A 19,045-nucleotide genomic window follows, 5' to 3' on the forward strand; every position below is an offset into this window, starting at 1 on the left:
ATATCCCTGTCAAATCTTATCCTTGGACTATCTGATGCCCTTGTGAAAGTGTTTCACCTACCCTGGTGGAGCTCATCAATCATTCATTTTTTCCTTTCACTGCAAGGCAGTCCTTTGCAGATGGCCATAGGTGCTGACCTTCCTTGTGAACTCTTCCAGGTTGGTATGGTCAGATGGAAGGGTCTCCTGCTCCCAACCCAAGAAAAGAGGACCTCCCTCCTTTCCTGGAATGACTTAGAGGAAAATCTACAGGGAGGCCTCACTGGACTACACCGCACCATAGTTCTGTCCCTTTGGCCCCATGGTGAAGCAGAACCTTACACCACACCTGGCCGGCTGTGAGTGAATGCTATGCGTGTACCATTTTAAAACGGTGCCAGGACCTTCAACCTGATGAGGTAACGGTGGGGCAGATCAATCGCTAATTAGTCCATCACGCGATTCAATGATCTCCTCGTTGACGGAAATGAGGAGGCATTTCTTCACCCAAAGAGTGGTAAGCCTGTGGAATTCACTACCACACCAAGTAATTGAAGACAAAACATTGAATGTATTCAAGAGGGGGCTAGATGTAGCACTTGGGGCAAATGGGATCATAGGTTTTGGGGGAAAAGCAGGATTAGGCTGTTGAATTGAACCATCAGCAATGATTGCGATGGATGGCAGAGCAGACTCAAAGGGCTAAATGGCTTCCTGTTCCTACTTCTGTATTTCTATAACTAATGAGCTGAAAAGTGATAATCAGGTGGGAATATGCTCCCCACTGCCCAGACGAAATCACACCCACTTTCCTGCCTGCCGCTGCAATTAGTCCCCACTAATTCACCTGTCATCCTTATAAACCCGTTTTCAAAGCTTGTAATGGAACAAGAACTTGATTATACTCAGTGATTTTTTTCTCTTTGAAAGATGGGATAACCAGTGTGATAAAAGAAACTGCCAAGGATGTTGGCAACACATTTTGATGAGCTATAGCATCAATACCAATGGGAAAACTGCCAAGTGATTTTGTGGTTTTAAAACAAAACTATCGGTATTTTCCACTGGAATAGCTGTCCAGAATAAAAGGGGGAAATAGTCTGATACAATCGCTACTAAAATAGGTCTCTAAGCTACTAAATATGGTAGTCTGGGTTGAAGCATTATTATAGTTACTACATGCCAAATAATGATATGATCAGCAGTCATAAGCAAAGATATATTGACCTGTGATGTAAAATGTTTTGGAAATTCTTTGCATCCCTCACATGGGTGCCTTTATCCTTGGCTGATCTAAGTTATCTCCAACTCAAAAGCGTGGCTTGAAAAATCTAGTAGTACTTCTCTTCTGCCCTCAGGTCTTTCACTTCTCAGTCAACATCAGAATCCAGACAGTCAAGAATTTCTTGAATTCAGAAATGCCCATGCAGTCACTCTCACGAACACAATCGGACTGCTGGTGGCTGCTCCAAAAGAGGAGTCAATCAGGTCAAAATAAATTATCCTAAAGCACTGTTGATGCAGCAGAATGTGCACCCAGTCAAATGCAGAGGAAAGATAAATACTTGTATTTATCTGGAAATAAAAATGGAAGAGCTCAAATTCTGCCAATCTGGATCAAGCAATGACCAGTTTCCATCTGGAGTCAAAAGGTTAGCAACAGGGACGGGACTGATTATTTCCCATCTAGGGACACTCAGACCAAATGTAGCGCCCTAACTGAGGCCAGCTATGGGACTTTCTATCCAAATAGCTTAATGTCAGAACGCATTTATTCATCAAATCTCTGAGGGAGTCACTAACAAAACAGGAAACAAGCTATATAACACAAAGCTTTATTACCATCAGTCATTATGACCTGACATTATTATCATTATTCATTACAATTCAATTGCTTAAGGGAAATATTTTTAAAACACAACATAATCAACATTTTATAATGACGTATCATTTCCTTGGCAGGAAACAGAAGTATCTGTGCAGTTATCCACTTTTACACCAAAATAATTATCATAGAAATTATCTGTACTGTCACATTGACCAAACTACAGCACAGAAAGAGGCCCACTGTGTATGCACCGGCCTTCAAGCACCTGTCCATTTTAATGCCATTTTTCAGCAGTTGACCCATACACTTGTATGCTATGGCATTCCAAGTGCTCATCTAAATGCTTCTTAAATGTTGTGAAGATGGCCTGAACAATGCATAATCTCATCTCGATTTCCTCTTCTTGGTTGCTTCGTGTTACATCACCCTTCCTAAATATCAGAATTGAATCAGCCATTGAATGGAAGTAAACGTGGCTATCTCAGCATGGTTTATGGTCTGTTGAGGTGTATAATTACTGGAGGACCAGCCCTGATCATATTAAATGGTGCAGAGCAGGCTCATAGGGCCGAATGGGCCACTCCTGCTTCTATTTTCTACGTTTCTATGATCATATTGAATGGCAAAGCAGGTTGAAATGGCCAAATGGCCCACACCTAATCTTAGTTTCTATCACAACTGAAATGATAAGTCATGCACAGAAAACTATTTTTACTAATTCATGCTTTTTAGGATATATTGATGCTGTGTTAAGTATCTGTAACGGAACAGTAACTGGAAAGCTTGACTTTAACCCATTGAAAAAGGTTTGCACAAATGAAGACAATTCAAGGCTCTCTACAAGCTGTGGAGGTTTATGAAAAGAAATAAAGAATATCAGGATTTAGGCTCTGGTTCCATTCTGCACGCTCTCCTCTCCAAGTAAGCTCCTGCAGCCTGTACGGTTCTGTGCATTGTATGTAGGGCCATTATCAAATATAACAACTTGATATCAGCAGCAATTCCAACAATGGTTTCTGGATCATAGAATCATTGAATCCTACAGTCCAGGAGGAGGTCATTTGGCCAAGCGAGTCTGCACTGACCACAACCCCACCCAGGCCCTATTCACATAATCCCATGCACTTACTCTAGCTAGCCTTCCTCACAATAAGATGCAATTTAGCATGGCCAATCCACTCAACCTGCACATCTTTGAACTATGGGAGGAAACCGGAGCACACGGCAGAAACCCATGCAGACACGGAGAGAACGTGTTGACTCCGTACAAAGAGTGACCCAAGACGGAAAATGAACCCGGGTCCCTGTGAGCAGCAGTGCTAACCATTGAATCACCATACCACCCCAATAAAAGCAAAATAATGTGAACACTAGAAATCAGAAATAAAAACAGAAAGTTCTGGAAATATTCAGCAGGTCTGTGGAGAGAGAAACAGAGTGAATGGTTCGAGTTGAATATGGCTCTTGATAAAGACTAATGGAGGATAGAAGTGTAATGGGTCATATGCTGTCAAAAAGGGGAGGTGAGAAAGAACAAAAAGGAAGGTCAGTGATCGAGTAGAGGGTGACGGAGGTGTCAATTCAAAGGGACTGGTCATGATTATGGTAAAGAGATAAAGATTTGTCTAGAATGTAAGGTAAGGGTCGCACAGTTAGATACCAAACAGCATTACTGTAATAAAAAAATACACAACACTTTTCTTTTCCTTCAGCCGCTCATATTTGCACTGTAATGTTTAATAATGCATGGCATACTCATCCTCGAATCAACAGATAATCATAATGAGGCAATTGGTCATTCGTTTTCCTAATCTTGACTTCTCAGCTTGTTGGGGAGGATATTTCCCCATGCTCTTGGAGGCAAGAGAGTCTGCAAGTTTAAAGAAAATGCCTGTGGACAGATATCCTGACAAGTTCCCTCTTCCTCCCTTGTTTCCTGGGGTGGGTTGAATGCACTGGCAGCCACTTGCCCAACAGTGGGCATAAACTCAACTGTAACTGTTAAGGTGCAAATTCAGGGGGACTTTCCCCATCTTAAACCCGACAAGTAGGAGCGGGCAAGAGAAAAGCAGGAGAAACTGGTGAGCAGCTTCTCCTGTACTGAGGATGGGTATTCTTTCTGATTTCTGATGCTACATGTATTTAAAAGAGTAGGTGAACTTGCACACCAGTAAATTGCACTGCTCCTCACTTGTTGAACTTTCCTCAGAAGCCTTGGCTAATGTTGGAATACAATTTTTCTTAGACCCGAGATTCCTAAAGCCACAAATATCTTGCTAGAATAATCCACCAACAGCAATACAGATCTCAAGTGTGTACATCTTTAGGTGGAAGTTATGCTAGACAACCAGGAGTCCTCTGTCAGGAGCAGCAGCTCAGATTAAGTTTGAAAATAGCATCTCCACGATAAATAGAGTCAGAGTCACAGAGGTTTACAGCATGGAAACAGGTCCTTCGGCCAACTTGTCCACGCCGCCCTTTTTTTTTAAACTCCTGAGATAATCCCAATTGCCCACTTTTGGCCCATATCCCTCTATACCCATCATACCCATGTAACTATCTAAATGCTTCTTTTAAAAAAATCTTTAAAAATCTCTGAAGATGGACACACTGAGAATACGACAATTAACAATCTTTGTCTTTTGTGTTTCATAGCCCTAAATTCACATTGTGCCATGGTGCTAGGAGCATGGGTATAACCCTTCGCTTATATAGGGAATAAGTATCTAATGAATCATTTTTATGTCCAGACAGGATATAAACTTTCATTGTTTTTCCCCAAACCATTTTATTTCTTCCTCAACTATGAATCAGGAGTCTGTTGCTTCAAATTTGAGACCAATTAGCTCTTATAATAACTCTTAATTACAAACTGCATTTCTCTTAGGTCCGATTTCAGAACAGTTTCAAATCAAACGGAGCACAACAGGTCAATAAGCCAACTGGGATCCTGCATTTTTAAATAGAGGTCCAGAGCACAAAACCAGAAAGTTATTTTAACATTTATAAATTGCTGGTTAGGCCTCAGCTAGAGTAATGTGTCCACTCTGGGCACCACACATTTGAAAGGATGTCCATGCCTTGGAGGGGCTGCAGAGGTGATTTCCCGGAACCCTAACAGCAATGAGAGACGTTCATGGTGTGACAATCTAGAAAAGCTGGAATTTGATTTGCTTTGATTTATTATTATCACATATCTTAGTATACAGTGAAAAGTATTGTTTCTCGCCCTCTATACAGACTTAATGTGAGCTGCTGCTCCTAACAAAGGAATACTAATCATCTAGCATAACTTGCACCTACAGCACATAGAGAAGGAAAGGAGAGAGCGCAGAATGAGTGCAGAATTACAGTCATAACTAGGGTGTAGAGAAAGATCAACTTAATATGAGGTAGGTCTATTCAAATATCTGATGACAGCAGGGAAGAAGCTGTTCTTCAATCGGTTCGTACATGACCTCAGACTTTTGTATCTTCGTTATGGCAAAGAGGGATAAGGGGAAATTAAATAGAAATGTTTAAAATTATGATGGGTTTTGATGAGTAGATAGGGGGAAACTATTTACACTAGCAAGAGGGCCAGGAGTCTGAGAATGTGGATTTCATCCAACCAGCAAAAGCACAGGGGGAATAAGGAGACTTGTTTTTATGGAATGACTTTTCATGATCTGGAATGCACCGATTTAACAGATAGTTTCAATATTAACTTTCAAAAAGGAGTTGGATAAGTACTTGGAAAAAGAAACATTTTCAGGGTTATGTGAAAGAGCAGAATTAACTGAGTGGCTCTTACAAAGAGTTGGCAGGAGCACTATGGCCCGAATGGCCTCCATATGAGTTGATGAAAATAGCAAACTTACTTAAATGACAAACCCATTGTTGAAATTGCAAATTTATCATCATATATCATCATATATAAACTGTTTTGGGCTCAATAACTGTATAATGTTGCAGCTTTATGTAGCATCTTTAACATTAAAACATTTTAAAAGGTGGTTCACCAGAGGTACTAAGAAATAGGAAAATGAAGAAAATCCCAGCAGGGTGGAGTAAAACTTGGCTGAACAGGTAGGTTGTAAGGAGAGAGGTAAAAAGAGAGGCAGGTTTAGAAAGAGAATCCAAAAATGTGGGAATAGACACCCAAAACTAGAGCTGAGAAAAAAAGAGTGAAAAAGAGGTACAGTTCAGAAGAGACTGGAGTCAGTGACAGAGAAAATTTGAGGTAGGGGGTCAAGGCTGGAGGACATATGGGAAGAGATTTAGAAACAGACACATTTGTCAGATTTGAGATGTTGGGGTTTATGTAGAAAGTGACAGGCAAATAGGGCAGGATGCAAGCAGCCAGACTGTGAATGGGTTGGAGTTTCCCAAAGATTAAGAAGAGCGTTGGAACAATCAATTCTGGACATGACAAAGCATTTGAGCGGCATGTGGCTGAGGCAGGAGTGGAGGATGCAGGTGACCAATGTTACAGAAATGAAAGTCAGTGAGCTTTGTGATCGAAGGATGAGGGATCAGAAAGTTAGTTCAAGGTTGAACAGGATACTAAGATTGTAGCCTGGTCTGGTTCAGCCTGAGATGTTGGCTGGGAAGGGGATGGAACCAGAAGCAAAGGAATGGAGCTTTGCTCTGAGCGAAAGATGATGGCTTTCAATCTTCTCAATGTTTAACTGAAGAAAACAAAAACACGCAAGACTGAATACCTATGAGACAGCCTGACAGCACAAAGGTAGTAGAAGGGTCAAGTGATACAATCACAATGTAGTTCTCACTTTGCTTTGTGGTGCTATGTGAGAAGTCAATGCAAAGTTGTGGGTGGGGAGGGGTAACCCAATCTGGGCTATGACACACCTCTACCCAAATGAGTGTGACACTATTAGTCAGAATTAATTTCTGTTGATGCAGTAGCAGGTAATATGCTGGCAATACAAACTTGGAATCATGTTATCTATTTCTGCAGCAAGTTATTACTTATTATTAAATGATGCAAACTAATTGAATTTGAATTTCTGTTTCAGTACAGTGGTTTAGGAAAATAATTATTCTTTGAATAATAAGTGGCAAAAGCCACAGTCAAATCCTATAAAGCTTATTTATTTTTTATCAGCTCATCTAATATTTGGCTTGGATCAAACCCAAATTCTAAAAAGATGTGATTGATGTATCCAATGACATTGACTTCAACAAAGATATTAACTAAATAAAAAAAACTGGTTCTGAAACGTAAAGCGGTTCATTTAAAAGTTGAGAAAATATCTATGCTCAGTCAATGGTTAAAAATTCTCTCTTTTTTATGAAAAACAACATACCAACTCTAATGTTTATAACATACCAAGGCTCGAAGTGACATTAATCAACAAGGGAAAAAATAATGACGCTTGGGGAAATTGAACAAGACCTGCCCAATTCTTTACTTCTATCTTACAACACACAATGAAATCCAATGCAAAAAGCTGCAGGAATTAGATACCAATCTTTTCTATCCAGAGGCTTGAATAATTAAACAGTGGTAGGCTCCCGAATATTGTTGTCTAGATCCTTTGATGGGAACACCCTAAACATTCTGCAAATCAAAGAAAAATGCTGACATCATGCACATATATTTAAAACCAAAAGGGGTCATAATCAGGGCACATCTTTCATTGAAGATTCAACATAAAAATTCAATCAAACCAACTTTGCTTCTTGTCTAACAAAATATCTGATTAGTTTTTGCAGAAGTGAATGTACAGCTTTTGTTGCGTCATGCAGCAGCTACTGTAATCATATAATTAGGCTTCAACTCACAAATCATTTTCTATGTTTCTTTTATTTAAGTTGAATGCTAGGCCATAATTTGCTCTCAAATTAATGGAGAACCAAGTAGTTCTCACCATTATCCATGCACAACTGTAACTACAACTTCAGCCAAGTGTAGATGTGCAGTTTAACTCAACAATCCAGCAATTGCTATTCAAGTTGCATTGCTCCACCATTATATTCACTAAAATGACATCTCGCTGTTTGCCTCACCAATGAACAGCATACACAAAATATAGAATCCTGCCCCTGTAAGTTAAGCCCAAGTATCCTGTGATTATTTTTTATTAATTCATGGGATTTGGATGTCACTGGCTAGACCAGCATTTATTTCCTCCATCCACAATTGCCCTCGAGAAGTGGGTGGTAAGCAGTTTTCTTGCACCACTAATCAATGTGGTAATGGTGCTTCCACAAAATTGTTACATAGGAAACATTAGGATATTAACCCAGTGACATTGAAGGTGCGGCATGTGACTTGGTGCTCTCATGCTCCTTATGCCCTTAACCTTCTAAGTGGCAGAGCTTCTGCCCTTAACCTTCTAGATGGTAGAGCTCTCAAGTTTGGAGAGTGTTGTTAAAGAAATTACATAGTAAGAGTTAATTGCTGCCAGTCAATCTCTTTGGCACTGTAAAATAACTATTAAAATAGTAAAATATGGAGTCTCATTTCTTTATTTTAATTATTGAACAATTTTAAAAACGGACAACTGAAAATAAGTATTTAGGAACATTGGAGCTAAGAGCAGATGAGGCCCTTTGAGCCTGCTCTGCCATTCAATCAGATCATGGTTGATCTTTCCCAGGTCTCAAATCCACCTCCCCACCTATTCCCCATACTCCTTAACCTTTTTTTTGTTAGAAATATACCTGTCTCCTTCTTGGATGTACATTTGTGACTAATTAATAAATGGAAACAATGGAGTAAGTCATCCACTGCAATGAGAGCTTGTAAATACACTGTATAAAAAAGTAGCCTGCAGTGGGATACTTTTGAAATTTATAATGTTTGAAATTATACTTCAAGCTGGCACATCTGATGTGCTATGTATAATTTTACCAAGATATAAATTTGAATTTTTAAAAATACCTTGTGTTAACTGCAACATTTTTACTTTCTCTTTTTTATTCTCTCTCTTAATCCAATCCCTTTTCCCTCTGTTTATTTCTCTCCCTTTATCTGATTTGAAATTTAATTCACCCACTCTAATTGACACTTTCTTTTCAACCCTTGCATTGTTAACTTCACAGTCCTAAATCTGATTGGTTCACACAGGTCCCAGGTACCTTGTTTTCCTTGTTGCAGCTCGCATTTTCAACAACTTCCCCATTCAAAATTTTAAAAAATTATGGCCCCATGGTATATTCTATTGTCAGAGCTATGGTGCAGGTATAGGTAAATCTGCACATTGGCTCTCCTACTTTCTCAGCAAACTAATTTAGTTTTGTCTACTTACTCAGACATTAGGTTATGAACAAAGGCGCTATAGTCCCAGATAACCATGGGCTGCTTCCCTCCTTGAGAGGGAGAGCTGACTGGTGGTGATTTCACCTGAGGGCCTCCACACCTCAGGCGAGGGCCAAGATTGAAAAGGCCAGCCTTAGTGAACAACCCCAGCCAGTACTGGAATTGCTTTTGGTGTCATGCTGTGTCACAAATCAGCTGTCCAGCCAAGTGAGCTAAACTGACCCCCATCATTATGAATAGGATCCTACTTAAACCATACTTACCCACCTCTTACCGCCAATTTCTTTCTCTCTCTACTGAACCTGTCATTGTCCTTCCATTTTACCATGTGGTCATTTCTCCTCTGCCATTTTTATTATGTCATCTTTGCAGCATTAGAAGTAAAGTTCATTGTTCCATAAAACACTCTGATTTATTATTTCCAGGACTTCACTACTGAGCAACCCTCCTTACCTCCCCCAATCATCTCTTTTCCCCATGAAAACACTATTTGTCACCTATTATAACTTCATATCTTATCCTATTTCCTCACTTCGTATTTTAAAAAATCAATTTGAATTGCTTTTCAATTCATTTATAAATGATTACTCACTTTTTTTAAAACTAAGAAAATGGTCAGATTATTACTTATCGCACTAATGATGACTAAGGTTACGTTTTCCAGCTGAATTTTTAATCTTTACTCTTAATGTTAGCTGCAACCTGTGTATTCCACTGGTGGAAGTGTGACAAGTCTATTGGTAAAATCTACCACAGGAATCACGTGAGCAGGGAAATCAACCGAGGTTGGCAACACTGAGTGTGCCGTTATTGTTTGGCAAGGTGGATTTTCAAGTTAACACTTGTTAACTTCACCATAGCGCAGGGAAAAGCCACTGTAGAAGCATTCTAGCCTTATACTTAGATCTCAAAATATATTTTTCCTGATATTTCTGAGATATTACTTTACAGGTCTTTAGCCATTCTTCCCATATGAACCTAAGAGGTGAATTCCATTGAGCTATTTCATTATTAAGACATCCCAGCCAAAGACAATCATGTTGTCATCCAAGGGCATTTTGCGTAAGGAGTCAATAGCACTATGAATGATTTATCCATCGCTTTCTTTCAAATATTAACCAAACTGTTGTACATTTCCTGCCTGCTCTGAGTTTGTTTCAGAAATGTCCAACATTTGTGATGTTTCATTTCAGCTGTACAATTACATTTCCTGTCTGGCACGGTATATTTCTGTGTCACACTTCGGACGTCATTCTGCTTGCTAGCAAGAATCAATCATTCCTCATTCTGTCTAAATATCTCAGGCAGAGATATGCAGAACACAAGGGGCTCACAGCTGCCAACTCTCCCATTGTCATATAATTTGTCCCACGTTCATAGGTTTAAGGCACCAACAACATTGCATTTCCAGCTGCCTTATAATAATAAAAACAGAAGTCTAACATAGCATGCTCCCAGATCTCTTCCTCTTTTTTGACCCTCCCCAAACAAGAGATATCATGGGAATACATTTGTTACAGTCGGCAATGACAAATACTTGGAACCACATTTTAGACAACATCTTCTGAATGAGTCAGTCAGCTGAGTATAATGCATAAGGTAAAATTTACTGCAAGATAATTTTATGGAAAGTAAGTTTGCTTTTACATTTTATTAACTTAGTAAACATAAGTAAAAGCAAAAATATCAGATGATCTTGTTTAAGGAGAAAGGATTGCTTTTGAGACTTTATAGCCACATCATGATGTGTTCAGAAAGATTTCTTCCCATCAGGACAACTATTACCACTGCTACTGCTAAACTCCATTCCATCAGCTCAGCAGTAATAATGGGATCATATGACTCCATTGTCAATGGTTCTGATGTAGCCTGTCCACTTGAATCACCTGAATCACTTTCTCTAAGCATTTTTTACAACATTGCAAATGTGCTCAGAACTAAAAAACAACCAAAGGAAATCTACACCCTCCATAGATTTTAAATAAAACTCCACCCTAGAAATACAAACTTACCCAAGGTTCTAGCAGCTGTAGCCTGTCCCACATTTGTATTAGTTTTGTTAAGAATCAAGAAAGCCTCAAATGCAATCCTGATCAGCAAATTCCTCCATCTCCACCTAACAAATATAAACTTACCCAAGATTCTGGCAGCTAAACCCTATCCCACACTTGTATTGGTTTTGTTAAGAATCAAATAGGCTTCAAACTCAATCCTGGTCTGCAAATCTCTCCATAATCATGCTCCACCTTAGCTCTGTGATTCCATAAGACCATAAGATATAGGAGCAGAATTAGGCCATTTGGCTCATCGAGTCTGCTCTTCCATTCAATCATGGCTGATAAGTTTCTCAATCTCATTTTCCCACCTTTTCTCCATAACCTTTGATCCCCTTACCAATCAAGAACCTATCTATCTCTATTCCCTTCAGCCCTGTATGCCAGGATATGCCCGTTGCTCTTCAAACACTGGCCTCCTTTATATCATCGCTCCCTCTTACTGTTTTTCTGTTGGGATCATGGCACTTAGATATCCTGACCCCCTCCTGGGTTATCTCCATAACCTAGTTGCTTCTTTCTGCTTGAAGAGCCTCTGTGGTATCTGCCTCTTCTACTTTGTTTTTGGTCACCTTTTCTTAATTCTTTAGGACTTTGCTCAACCTTTGCTTTTTTTATTTGCCATGTAAAGCACCATGAGTCATTTCACTAATTCAATGCCCCTAATACGTCAAGTTAGTGTTTAATTTATCAGCGTACCAAGATGCAAGCTTATAAGTGAGTAAAGCATTTCAAATGTGTGTTGAAATGTCAAGTTAAAATGTATGACTGCAGAAGTATTTCTGATAAAACAGGAAAGTTGATTGTATAGAATTTTTTTTTCATTCATGGGCTGTGGGCATTGCTGGCTGGGCCAGCATTTATTGCCTATCCCTAACTGCCCTTCAACTGCATGGCTTGATAGATCATTTCAGTGAGAATTTAAGAGTAAACCACATTGTTGTGAGTCTGGAGTCAAGCGTAGGCCAGACCAGGTAAGAATGGCAGATTTTCTTTCCTAAAGGACATTAGTGTTTTTTTTAAGGCATTCAACAATGGTTTCAGAATTATTAGAATTTTAATTCCAATTTTTTTACTGAATTCAAATTTCACCAGCTGCAGTGGGATTCAAACCCAGGTCCCCTGAGAATTACCCTGGGTTTTTTTGGGTTACTAGTCCAATAACTAGTCCATTAGCCACCATCCTCAACAATATCAAACACATAATTTGATGCTAACATTGGAAAGCAGAATTGGTGAAATATAGTCACACTCTACTTCTAGACTGTGTTCAATTTAGCCTCCATTTCCAATGTTTGTTTCAGTCTTTTTCTCAATACAATTCAAGAAGGAACACATTGAAAATAATTCAGATATTTTACTACAATATAAGACATTTTGTTGAGGCTATTAACCCCAAAATACCACTCTGCTTTGGAATCAACATACTGAAATCATTAGCACAGTATTGTTTACATCTCTTTGAAATATATACCCATTCGATCAATGTCTAATATTTTAAAATGCCTACATTAACTTGGTGAACTAATAATGGGATCCTATCGAACGCAAAGAAGAAAGCACTACTATATATCTTTGTACATATTTTGTCATCTGCTCAGGATGTCTGAAAGTGCTTCACAATCAAAGAAAAACTTCTGCAATCATTATATTTTACTTCTCTGATCTTTCCCTCCTCCTTACACACACCTGCAGATGTCAGGTTCCTTATTTTTTTTCCTGTTTACGGATACAGTTCACTTTTTCTACAATATACAGAGAATCTCTGCAAAGATGGGAAGATAAAATGTGCATAATTCAAAGTAAATTCACTCAGCCCAGCAGTGCATGTTGCTCAAAGCGAACATAGTTATCTAGAGTTACAGCAACAAGCAAAATGTACCTCGGGAAGCACAATGGTTAGCATTGCCACTTACAGTGCCAGGGACCAGGGACCTGGGTTCAATTCCAGCCCTGGGTGACTGTGTGGAGTTTGCATTTTCTCCTCTTGTCTGCAGGTGCTCCAGTTTCCTCCAACACAGGTTAGGTTGATTTGACCATGCTAAATTGCCCTTTAGTGACCCAAGATGTGTAGGTTAGGGGGATTAACGGAGCAAATATATAGGGTTAGGTATAGAGCATAGGTGGGATGCTCTGTCAGACAGTCCTGCAGAGTCGATGGGCTGAATGGCCTCCTTCTGGACTGTAAGTGTACTATGATTCTGTGACTCATGCTTGTTCTGAATTCAGTTCAGGTTCAGTGAATTGACGGTTTTAATTTACGAAGTAACAGGCAACAACATATTTGTTCCTTCCTTATGAAACCGATACCACACTCAGTGTTTATGTGACGTACACAGGTGTATTATTATGAGTTTGAGATTCTAAACGTGGAAATATCACAAAACATTTGTCTAAGCCCTTTCAGGACAGGAGCCCAGCCTGACACCAGTCTACGCTGCTCAGGCTGTATCTTAATGCCCTCTGGAGTGGCTAAGAAGCCAGCGATTGTAGTGCAAAACTTTGGATACATAATAAAATCAATCTTGACAGTACCAGCCAGATCCCTAAAAAATATACTTTTTAAATAACTGCAATATTTTAATTCTCTTTCCCAAATAGAGCTTTATTAAGGCGTTTACTGAATAGAAACACTGGTCAATTTGAACACAACGATGTATTTATTATTGGGTAGAAAATAGGCATAATTTATTGATATTACATTCATTATACCCATTCAGTCCATGCAGTTTGTCATAATAACGCGTGTAATATTTCCACCGCAACATATGTAAAACAGTGACAAAGAAGGAATAACTTCAAGCTAAATTGTACCCTTTTTCGCCGTTTCTCAAAGTCGCTTCTGTGTTTTTTTTAATTTTAGGATTCCAATGCGTCGTTTTATTTTAAACACACATTTAAATAACGCATCCGCCTTTTGTGTTATTGAGATAAGAAGCCGTATCTTGAGCTGAATGACTGTCACTTATTTACTGCCCCGTTGCTTGAAATCTCACCCACTGGTAAACATGTTTTTCATATTTTTTTCAAAAAAATATGATCATGAGTCTTTTTAGGAATGGCGCGCCATGCATCTCGTGTTTAAAGCTTGCAGGTTGAGCTCTCCGAGCTATCCTGTCAGATTATTATTTGAACAAGAATATTGAGAAAGAATCAATCAATCGAACTGACTGGAAAATCGCGTCCTTCCAAGGTGTAATCAGACCAGTTTGGAGTATTTTCGAGCGTGATCATGCAACTCACTCCAGGGGTTCTCACATTGGATAGCTGTCCCTGATGGTGTGTAGGTATCTGTTGCAAACATGTCTTTCTGAACATTCGTACACACGCACGTTTGACAGCAGATTAAGTAAGTCTGTGATACGCAGTAACAACATTGTCCAGTCAAATGTCACTGCCCCAGCCCCAACCTTCGCATGGGGATGCCCGCAAGACCAACAGCGAGCACCCCTCTATATTACATGCCCCTCCATGCACAGCAGTAAACAGAAGATGGAGGGTGGGAATTGTGAAGTTTGTTCTACCCGCGAGAGCGAAACATTGGAAAAATTGTTTTAAACCTACTCCGGGTGTTGCAAATTGTACCTTTTGGTAAATCAAGAGCAGAAAGGTGGCAATATGACTAACCCACTGTTAGAAAATGAACAAATTGCCTCTCGGTTCCATGCCAGGAGAGATTTTTCATACAAATTAAACTATTTCCCTCATCGATTTTTAAAACGGAGATCAGTTACTTTTGTTTCACTGGAAGGAAATGTTCCTGGCGCAGATTTGTTGAAGGCTAGGGACGGTTTGGAGAGAAAGTGAAATTAAATGTCTCAAAAAATTGTGGCAATTTATGGCTGGTAATATTTATTTTTTTTATTGTTGACCTCGGAGTGGATGTTTGCAGTGCACTCCGCTGTTGGGTAGGGAGCATCGGCATTAAACAGACGCACAGACAATTCGATAGAGTTTGAGGGGACACCACTCGGCAAGAGTGGAACTAGTCACGCCGCCGACACGGGGACTGAACCCATGCCATTGAGTGTGGATCTGCATCCCTCGCTCAGCTGAGCTAACCGGCCACAATTACAACAATCGCCCCATCACTCATGCCGGCGTCGCAACGTGTTGAAACTTGCACCCAACAACTGGTCTTTGAGCGCAAACTGCAAGTTTGGTCCTTGCGGCCATGAAAGAGACACAGCATTAACCACCTGCTGGCGGACAGACTGAAAAGAAAAGCGGTTATCGCGCATAAAGGATAGCTTGCTCGAAAGTCAAAGCCCCTTCTTAAGTGTCAGAAGACTTCTAAATTAGCTCTAGAAATGAGATTTTTTCCTGTGTGAAAGCCCGTGAGGGGGTTCTTTCAAGTTAATCAGGGCCAGCAGACCGGAATAAAAATCCCCAGCAACGGTCCCAAAAGCAACCCCTTGAAATAAAGGTTAAAATGAGACGGGTTCCCTTGTCTGCGAATAGCGAACCCAATGTAAAGGATGGGAAGGATGAGACGGGCAGGCAACTCTCTTTACAGTTTTCCAGTTCGCACGCAAAATGTTACAGTTGCTGTCAAATAAATAGAGGCTCTTTGCTAAACAAAAGTTTCCCTGTATATCTGCGTGCAAGTTAGTAAACACCAGCGGCACCCTGTCAACAACAGGAATACGCGGACGGAGGTGTGTGCGCGCGTCTTTTGGTTAATATTTGATCCGTATTGGCATCACACGGACCCGGGTGCCCAATATCGCAGCCGGCCCGAGTGCCAGCTTGCCATTTAAACTCGCCAGTCTCTCAGGTACACCTAACACTGCGAATGTTCCAATTCCTGCTTTGAAGTGGGCCTTTAAATGGTCATAAGTCACTCGGTATGGTCCGGCCGAAAAACAACATATTCTAGGATAAGGTTTCTGTCAATCTTAAAGCAAAACTTTTCTTGAACAGGGGGTTCTCACCCACCCCCGACAGAAAATCCTAATACAAGACTATCGCATATTGACAGTTATTGAAAAAAAAACAGAAAGACTAATCTGCTTTACCCTAATTGTTGATAATTTCTGATTCGTTGCTCACTCTAACCCCAATAACAATATTGATGTTGAAATCACTGTCATATTTTAGGGGGGGGGGGTGGGTGCCACTTTCTTAACTTGTCAGCCCTTCACTATGTCCGGGTTACCATCTCGGCCATGCACAATCCCTAACAAATCCTCTTCTCTCAGACACAAACCCACAACCTCCCCATGTCCAGGGCAATCGGTTCAATGTCCGCCACTCGGAAAGGTATGACCTGTTTATGCTTCTAACCTCCCTCGCCACCAACATAAAACAAAACAAATGTTTAAAGAGAAGAAGCTCATGTGACATCAGACAGATACATCTTCAGCCCTCGAGTGCTTTTCACTCTTGTTCTCATCTAGAACTTCGAGCAGAAACCCGGCTCCCACCACGAAGCGAGTTATCCGCTTCCTCAGCTCGGGCTGGTCAGCTCCAATCCCAGCTGACCTCCAGCCACTTTTACCGACGACAGCAACAGCCATTTCGATCAGTTTCCAAGGAGAAACATGTGTGTGTTTGTTTTTTTTCGAAAATAATAACGCGCAGTTACATTGTAGGAGTCCCGCTTGGATGAATCCCACACAGGTCTCTCTCTCTCACAGAGGCAAAGCGAAGGAGAAAGGGGAACCTGGGGAGAGGGGGGCTGAAGGTAGAATGGTCGCAGACCAGCTGCACTGCTGATACACATTTGCGGCAAACAAGAATTAAAAACAAAACTTCAGACACTCTCTCGGTTAGTCAGAGCTCTCCAACAGGACGCCCCCACACTTTTGCCACCTTGATTTAACCCGCGGGTCAGGCCTGGCCCACAGCCTGTCAAACGCCGAGCCTGAGTCAAACACAGCAAACATCGCAGACAGGTGAAAGGAGCGGCGGTGGTGGGGGGGGGGGAGGTGGTGGCGGGAGGAAACAACAAGTCAATAAATTCACCATTTAAGACAGCCTTTCTGCTTGGTATGACCGAGCAGATACATTTTCTGCACACCCGCCGCCACGGGGAAAGATGCCCTTGGCCAGGGCTTGAGGGACAAAAGTGCCAAAAGTGCCAACTAAACGGGAGCCAGGTAAGCAGCAGCTGACAAGCCGCCAGAGACAGACAGCTAGCAGCGACCGACTGACTCAACCCGCCGACTAAATCAGAAACAATCACAAGAAGTGTTATTATTATTTATTCTATTCTTATGTGTGTGTGTGTGGGGGGGGGGGGGGCTGCGCGTAAGTCCAGTCCCTCAGACTCAAAATACACAACAAACTTCATTTTAATTTAAACAATCTCCCCCCGCCACCACCAACATCAGAAAACGAGTGGCTAATTTTCCTCAGAGAAAAATTAATTCCATTCCTTACCTTTTCTTTTCCTTCTCTGCTGTCATGGTTTTGGACGTTTTATAGAATAGAAAGAAAACAAGATCAGAAGGTGCTGTTGACAAATCGAAGCTCAATTTTTCAGTGCGATATGGATGGAAAAAATCATAATTTTTCTTTTTTTCTGTCTTGACTTTCTCCCCTTCTTTTAGCCGGCGAACTTTTTTCTCTCTCTCTCTCTCTCTCCCCTTTGCTTGTCAGTCTCTCTCTCTCTCTTATCTCTTCGTATTTGTGTGTGTGTGTGTGTGTGTATGTTTTTTTTAAAAAAAGTGTTCAGTTGGATCAATTGGTTGCGGTCATGAAGAAACCCGGAAACGAGAGGCGACCATACAGTCTCAGGAACACTGCTGAGGATTGTACGGCCACTTCGAGGCGAAGATCAATTATAAAGAGGACAGGCACGAGAAAAAGTTTCGCTCTTAACTTCCACTTGGGCGGGAGGTTCAATCTTGGGCTGAGGCGTGGTTTCTCTCTCTCTCTCCTGTCCTTCAAGGGCCGGATGACAGGTCTTCGACATGTGATAGGTTGAGGAGGGCGGCGTCCCGCCTTTCCCAATTGGGTCAATCTCTCTCTCTCTTGCCTCAACCTTTGGCCGCTGCCAATCGGAAGACCAGCCAGGGAGCACCAGTCATAATTACATAACAACTTTTTTTTTAACCCACACACGTATAAAAATGTTCTCGTCTGATAAGACCCAATTTGCTGAAGAAATAACTGGTGACGGCCACACCAGAGGAGGAAAACAAGAACCCCCTTCAAAACAACTTAGTGCAGAAGGAGGCCATTCGGCCCATCAAGTCTGCACCGACTCTCCAATAGAGCCTCTCACCCCCAGGCCCTATCCCCATATCCCCAAGTATTTACCCCATTAATCCCCACACATTGCTGCCTCACAGTGGCAGGGACCTGGGTTTCGATTCTCTGTTTGGGTCACTGTATGGAGTTCACGCGTTCTCCCCATGTCTGTGTGGGTTTTCTCCATGTGCTCCAGTTTCCTCCCATAGTCTGAAAGACGTGCAGGTTAGGTGCATTGACCATGTTAAATTCTCCCTCAGTGTACCTGAACAGGCACCAGAGTGTGGCAATAGGAGATTTTCACAGTAACTTCACTGTATTGTTAATGTAACCCTACTTGTGACGAGTAAGTAAGCTTTAACTTTAACCGGCACATCTTATAGCGCTAAGGGACAATTTAGCACATCCAATCTACCTAACCCACACATCTTTGGAGCACCCAGAGGAAACCCAAACAGACAAGGAGAGAATGTACAAATTCCATACAGGCAGTCACCCAAGACTGGAATCGAACCCGGGTCTCTGGCAATGTGAGGCAGAAGTGCCACTGTGCCACCCTGGTTTTGGCTTTGCATCTTTACAGTTAGCAAAAGGAGTCTTCAACTAATGGGAAATTTTGATCAAAGTGTTTGAAAACACTCATGAACAGAATGCTTTTGGATGGCATCATGACACAATGGTTAGCACTACTGCCTCACAGTCCTAGAGATCTGGGTTCGA

The 19,045-nt window shown here is 41.0% G+C and overlaps 1 protein-coding gene across 2 annotated transcripts in view; it reads right to left on the bottom strand.

The window, feature by feature from the left end:
- Positions 1-17,958, bottom strand: part of LOC145351033 (endothelial PAS domain-containing protein 1-like) — a 153,330-nt gene extending 135,372 nt beyond the window's left edge. For both annotated transcript variants that reach the window (XM_080200632.1, XM_080200631.1), the window contains exon 1: positions 17,513-17,958. In XM_080200632.1, the coding sequence (XP_080056758.1) occupies positions 17,513-17,538 (26 nt within the window). In that variant the 5' untranslated portion in view covers positions 17,539-17,958. The remainder of the gene's footprint in view (positions 1-17,512) is intronic.
- Positions 17,959-19,045: the final 1,087 nt, after the last annotated feature.

The sequence above is a fragment of the Carcharhinus amblyrhynchos genome, chromosome 12 (genome assembly GCF_965287045.1).
Source record: "Carcharhinus amblyrhynchos chromosome 12, sCarAmb.v2.hapA, whole genome shotgun sequence".
In the NCBI taxonomy this organism is placed as follows: Eukaryota; Metazoa; Chordata; class Chondrichthyes; order Carcharhiniformes; family Carcharhinidae; genus Carcharhinus; species Carcharhinus amblyrhynchos.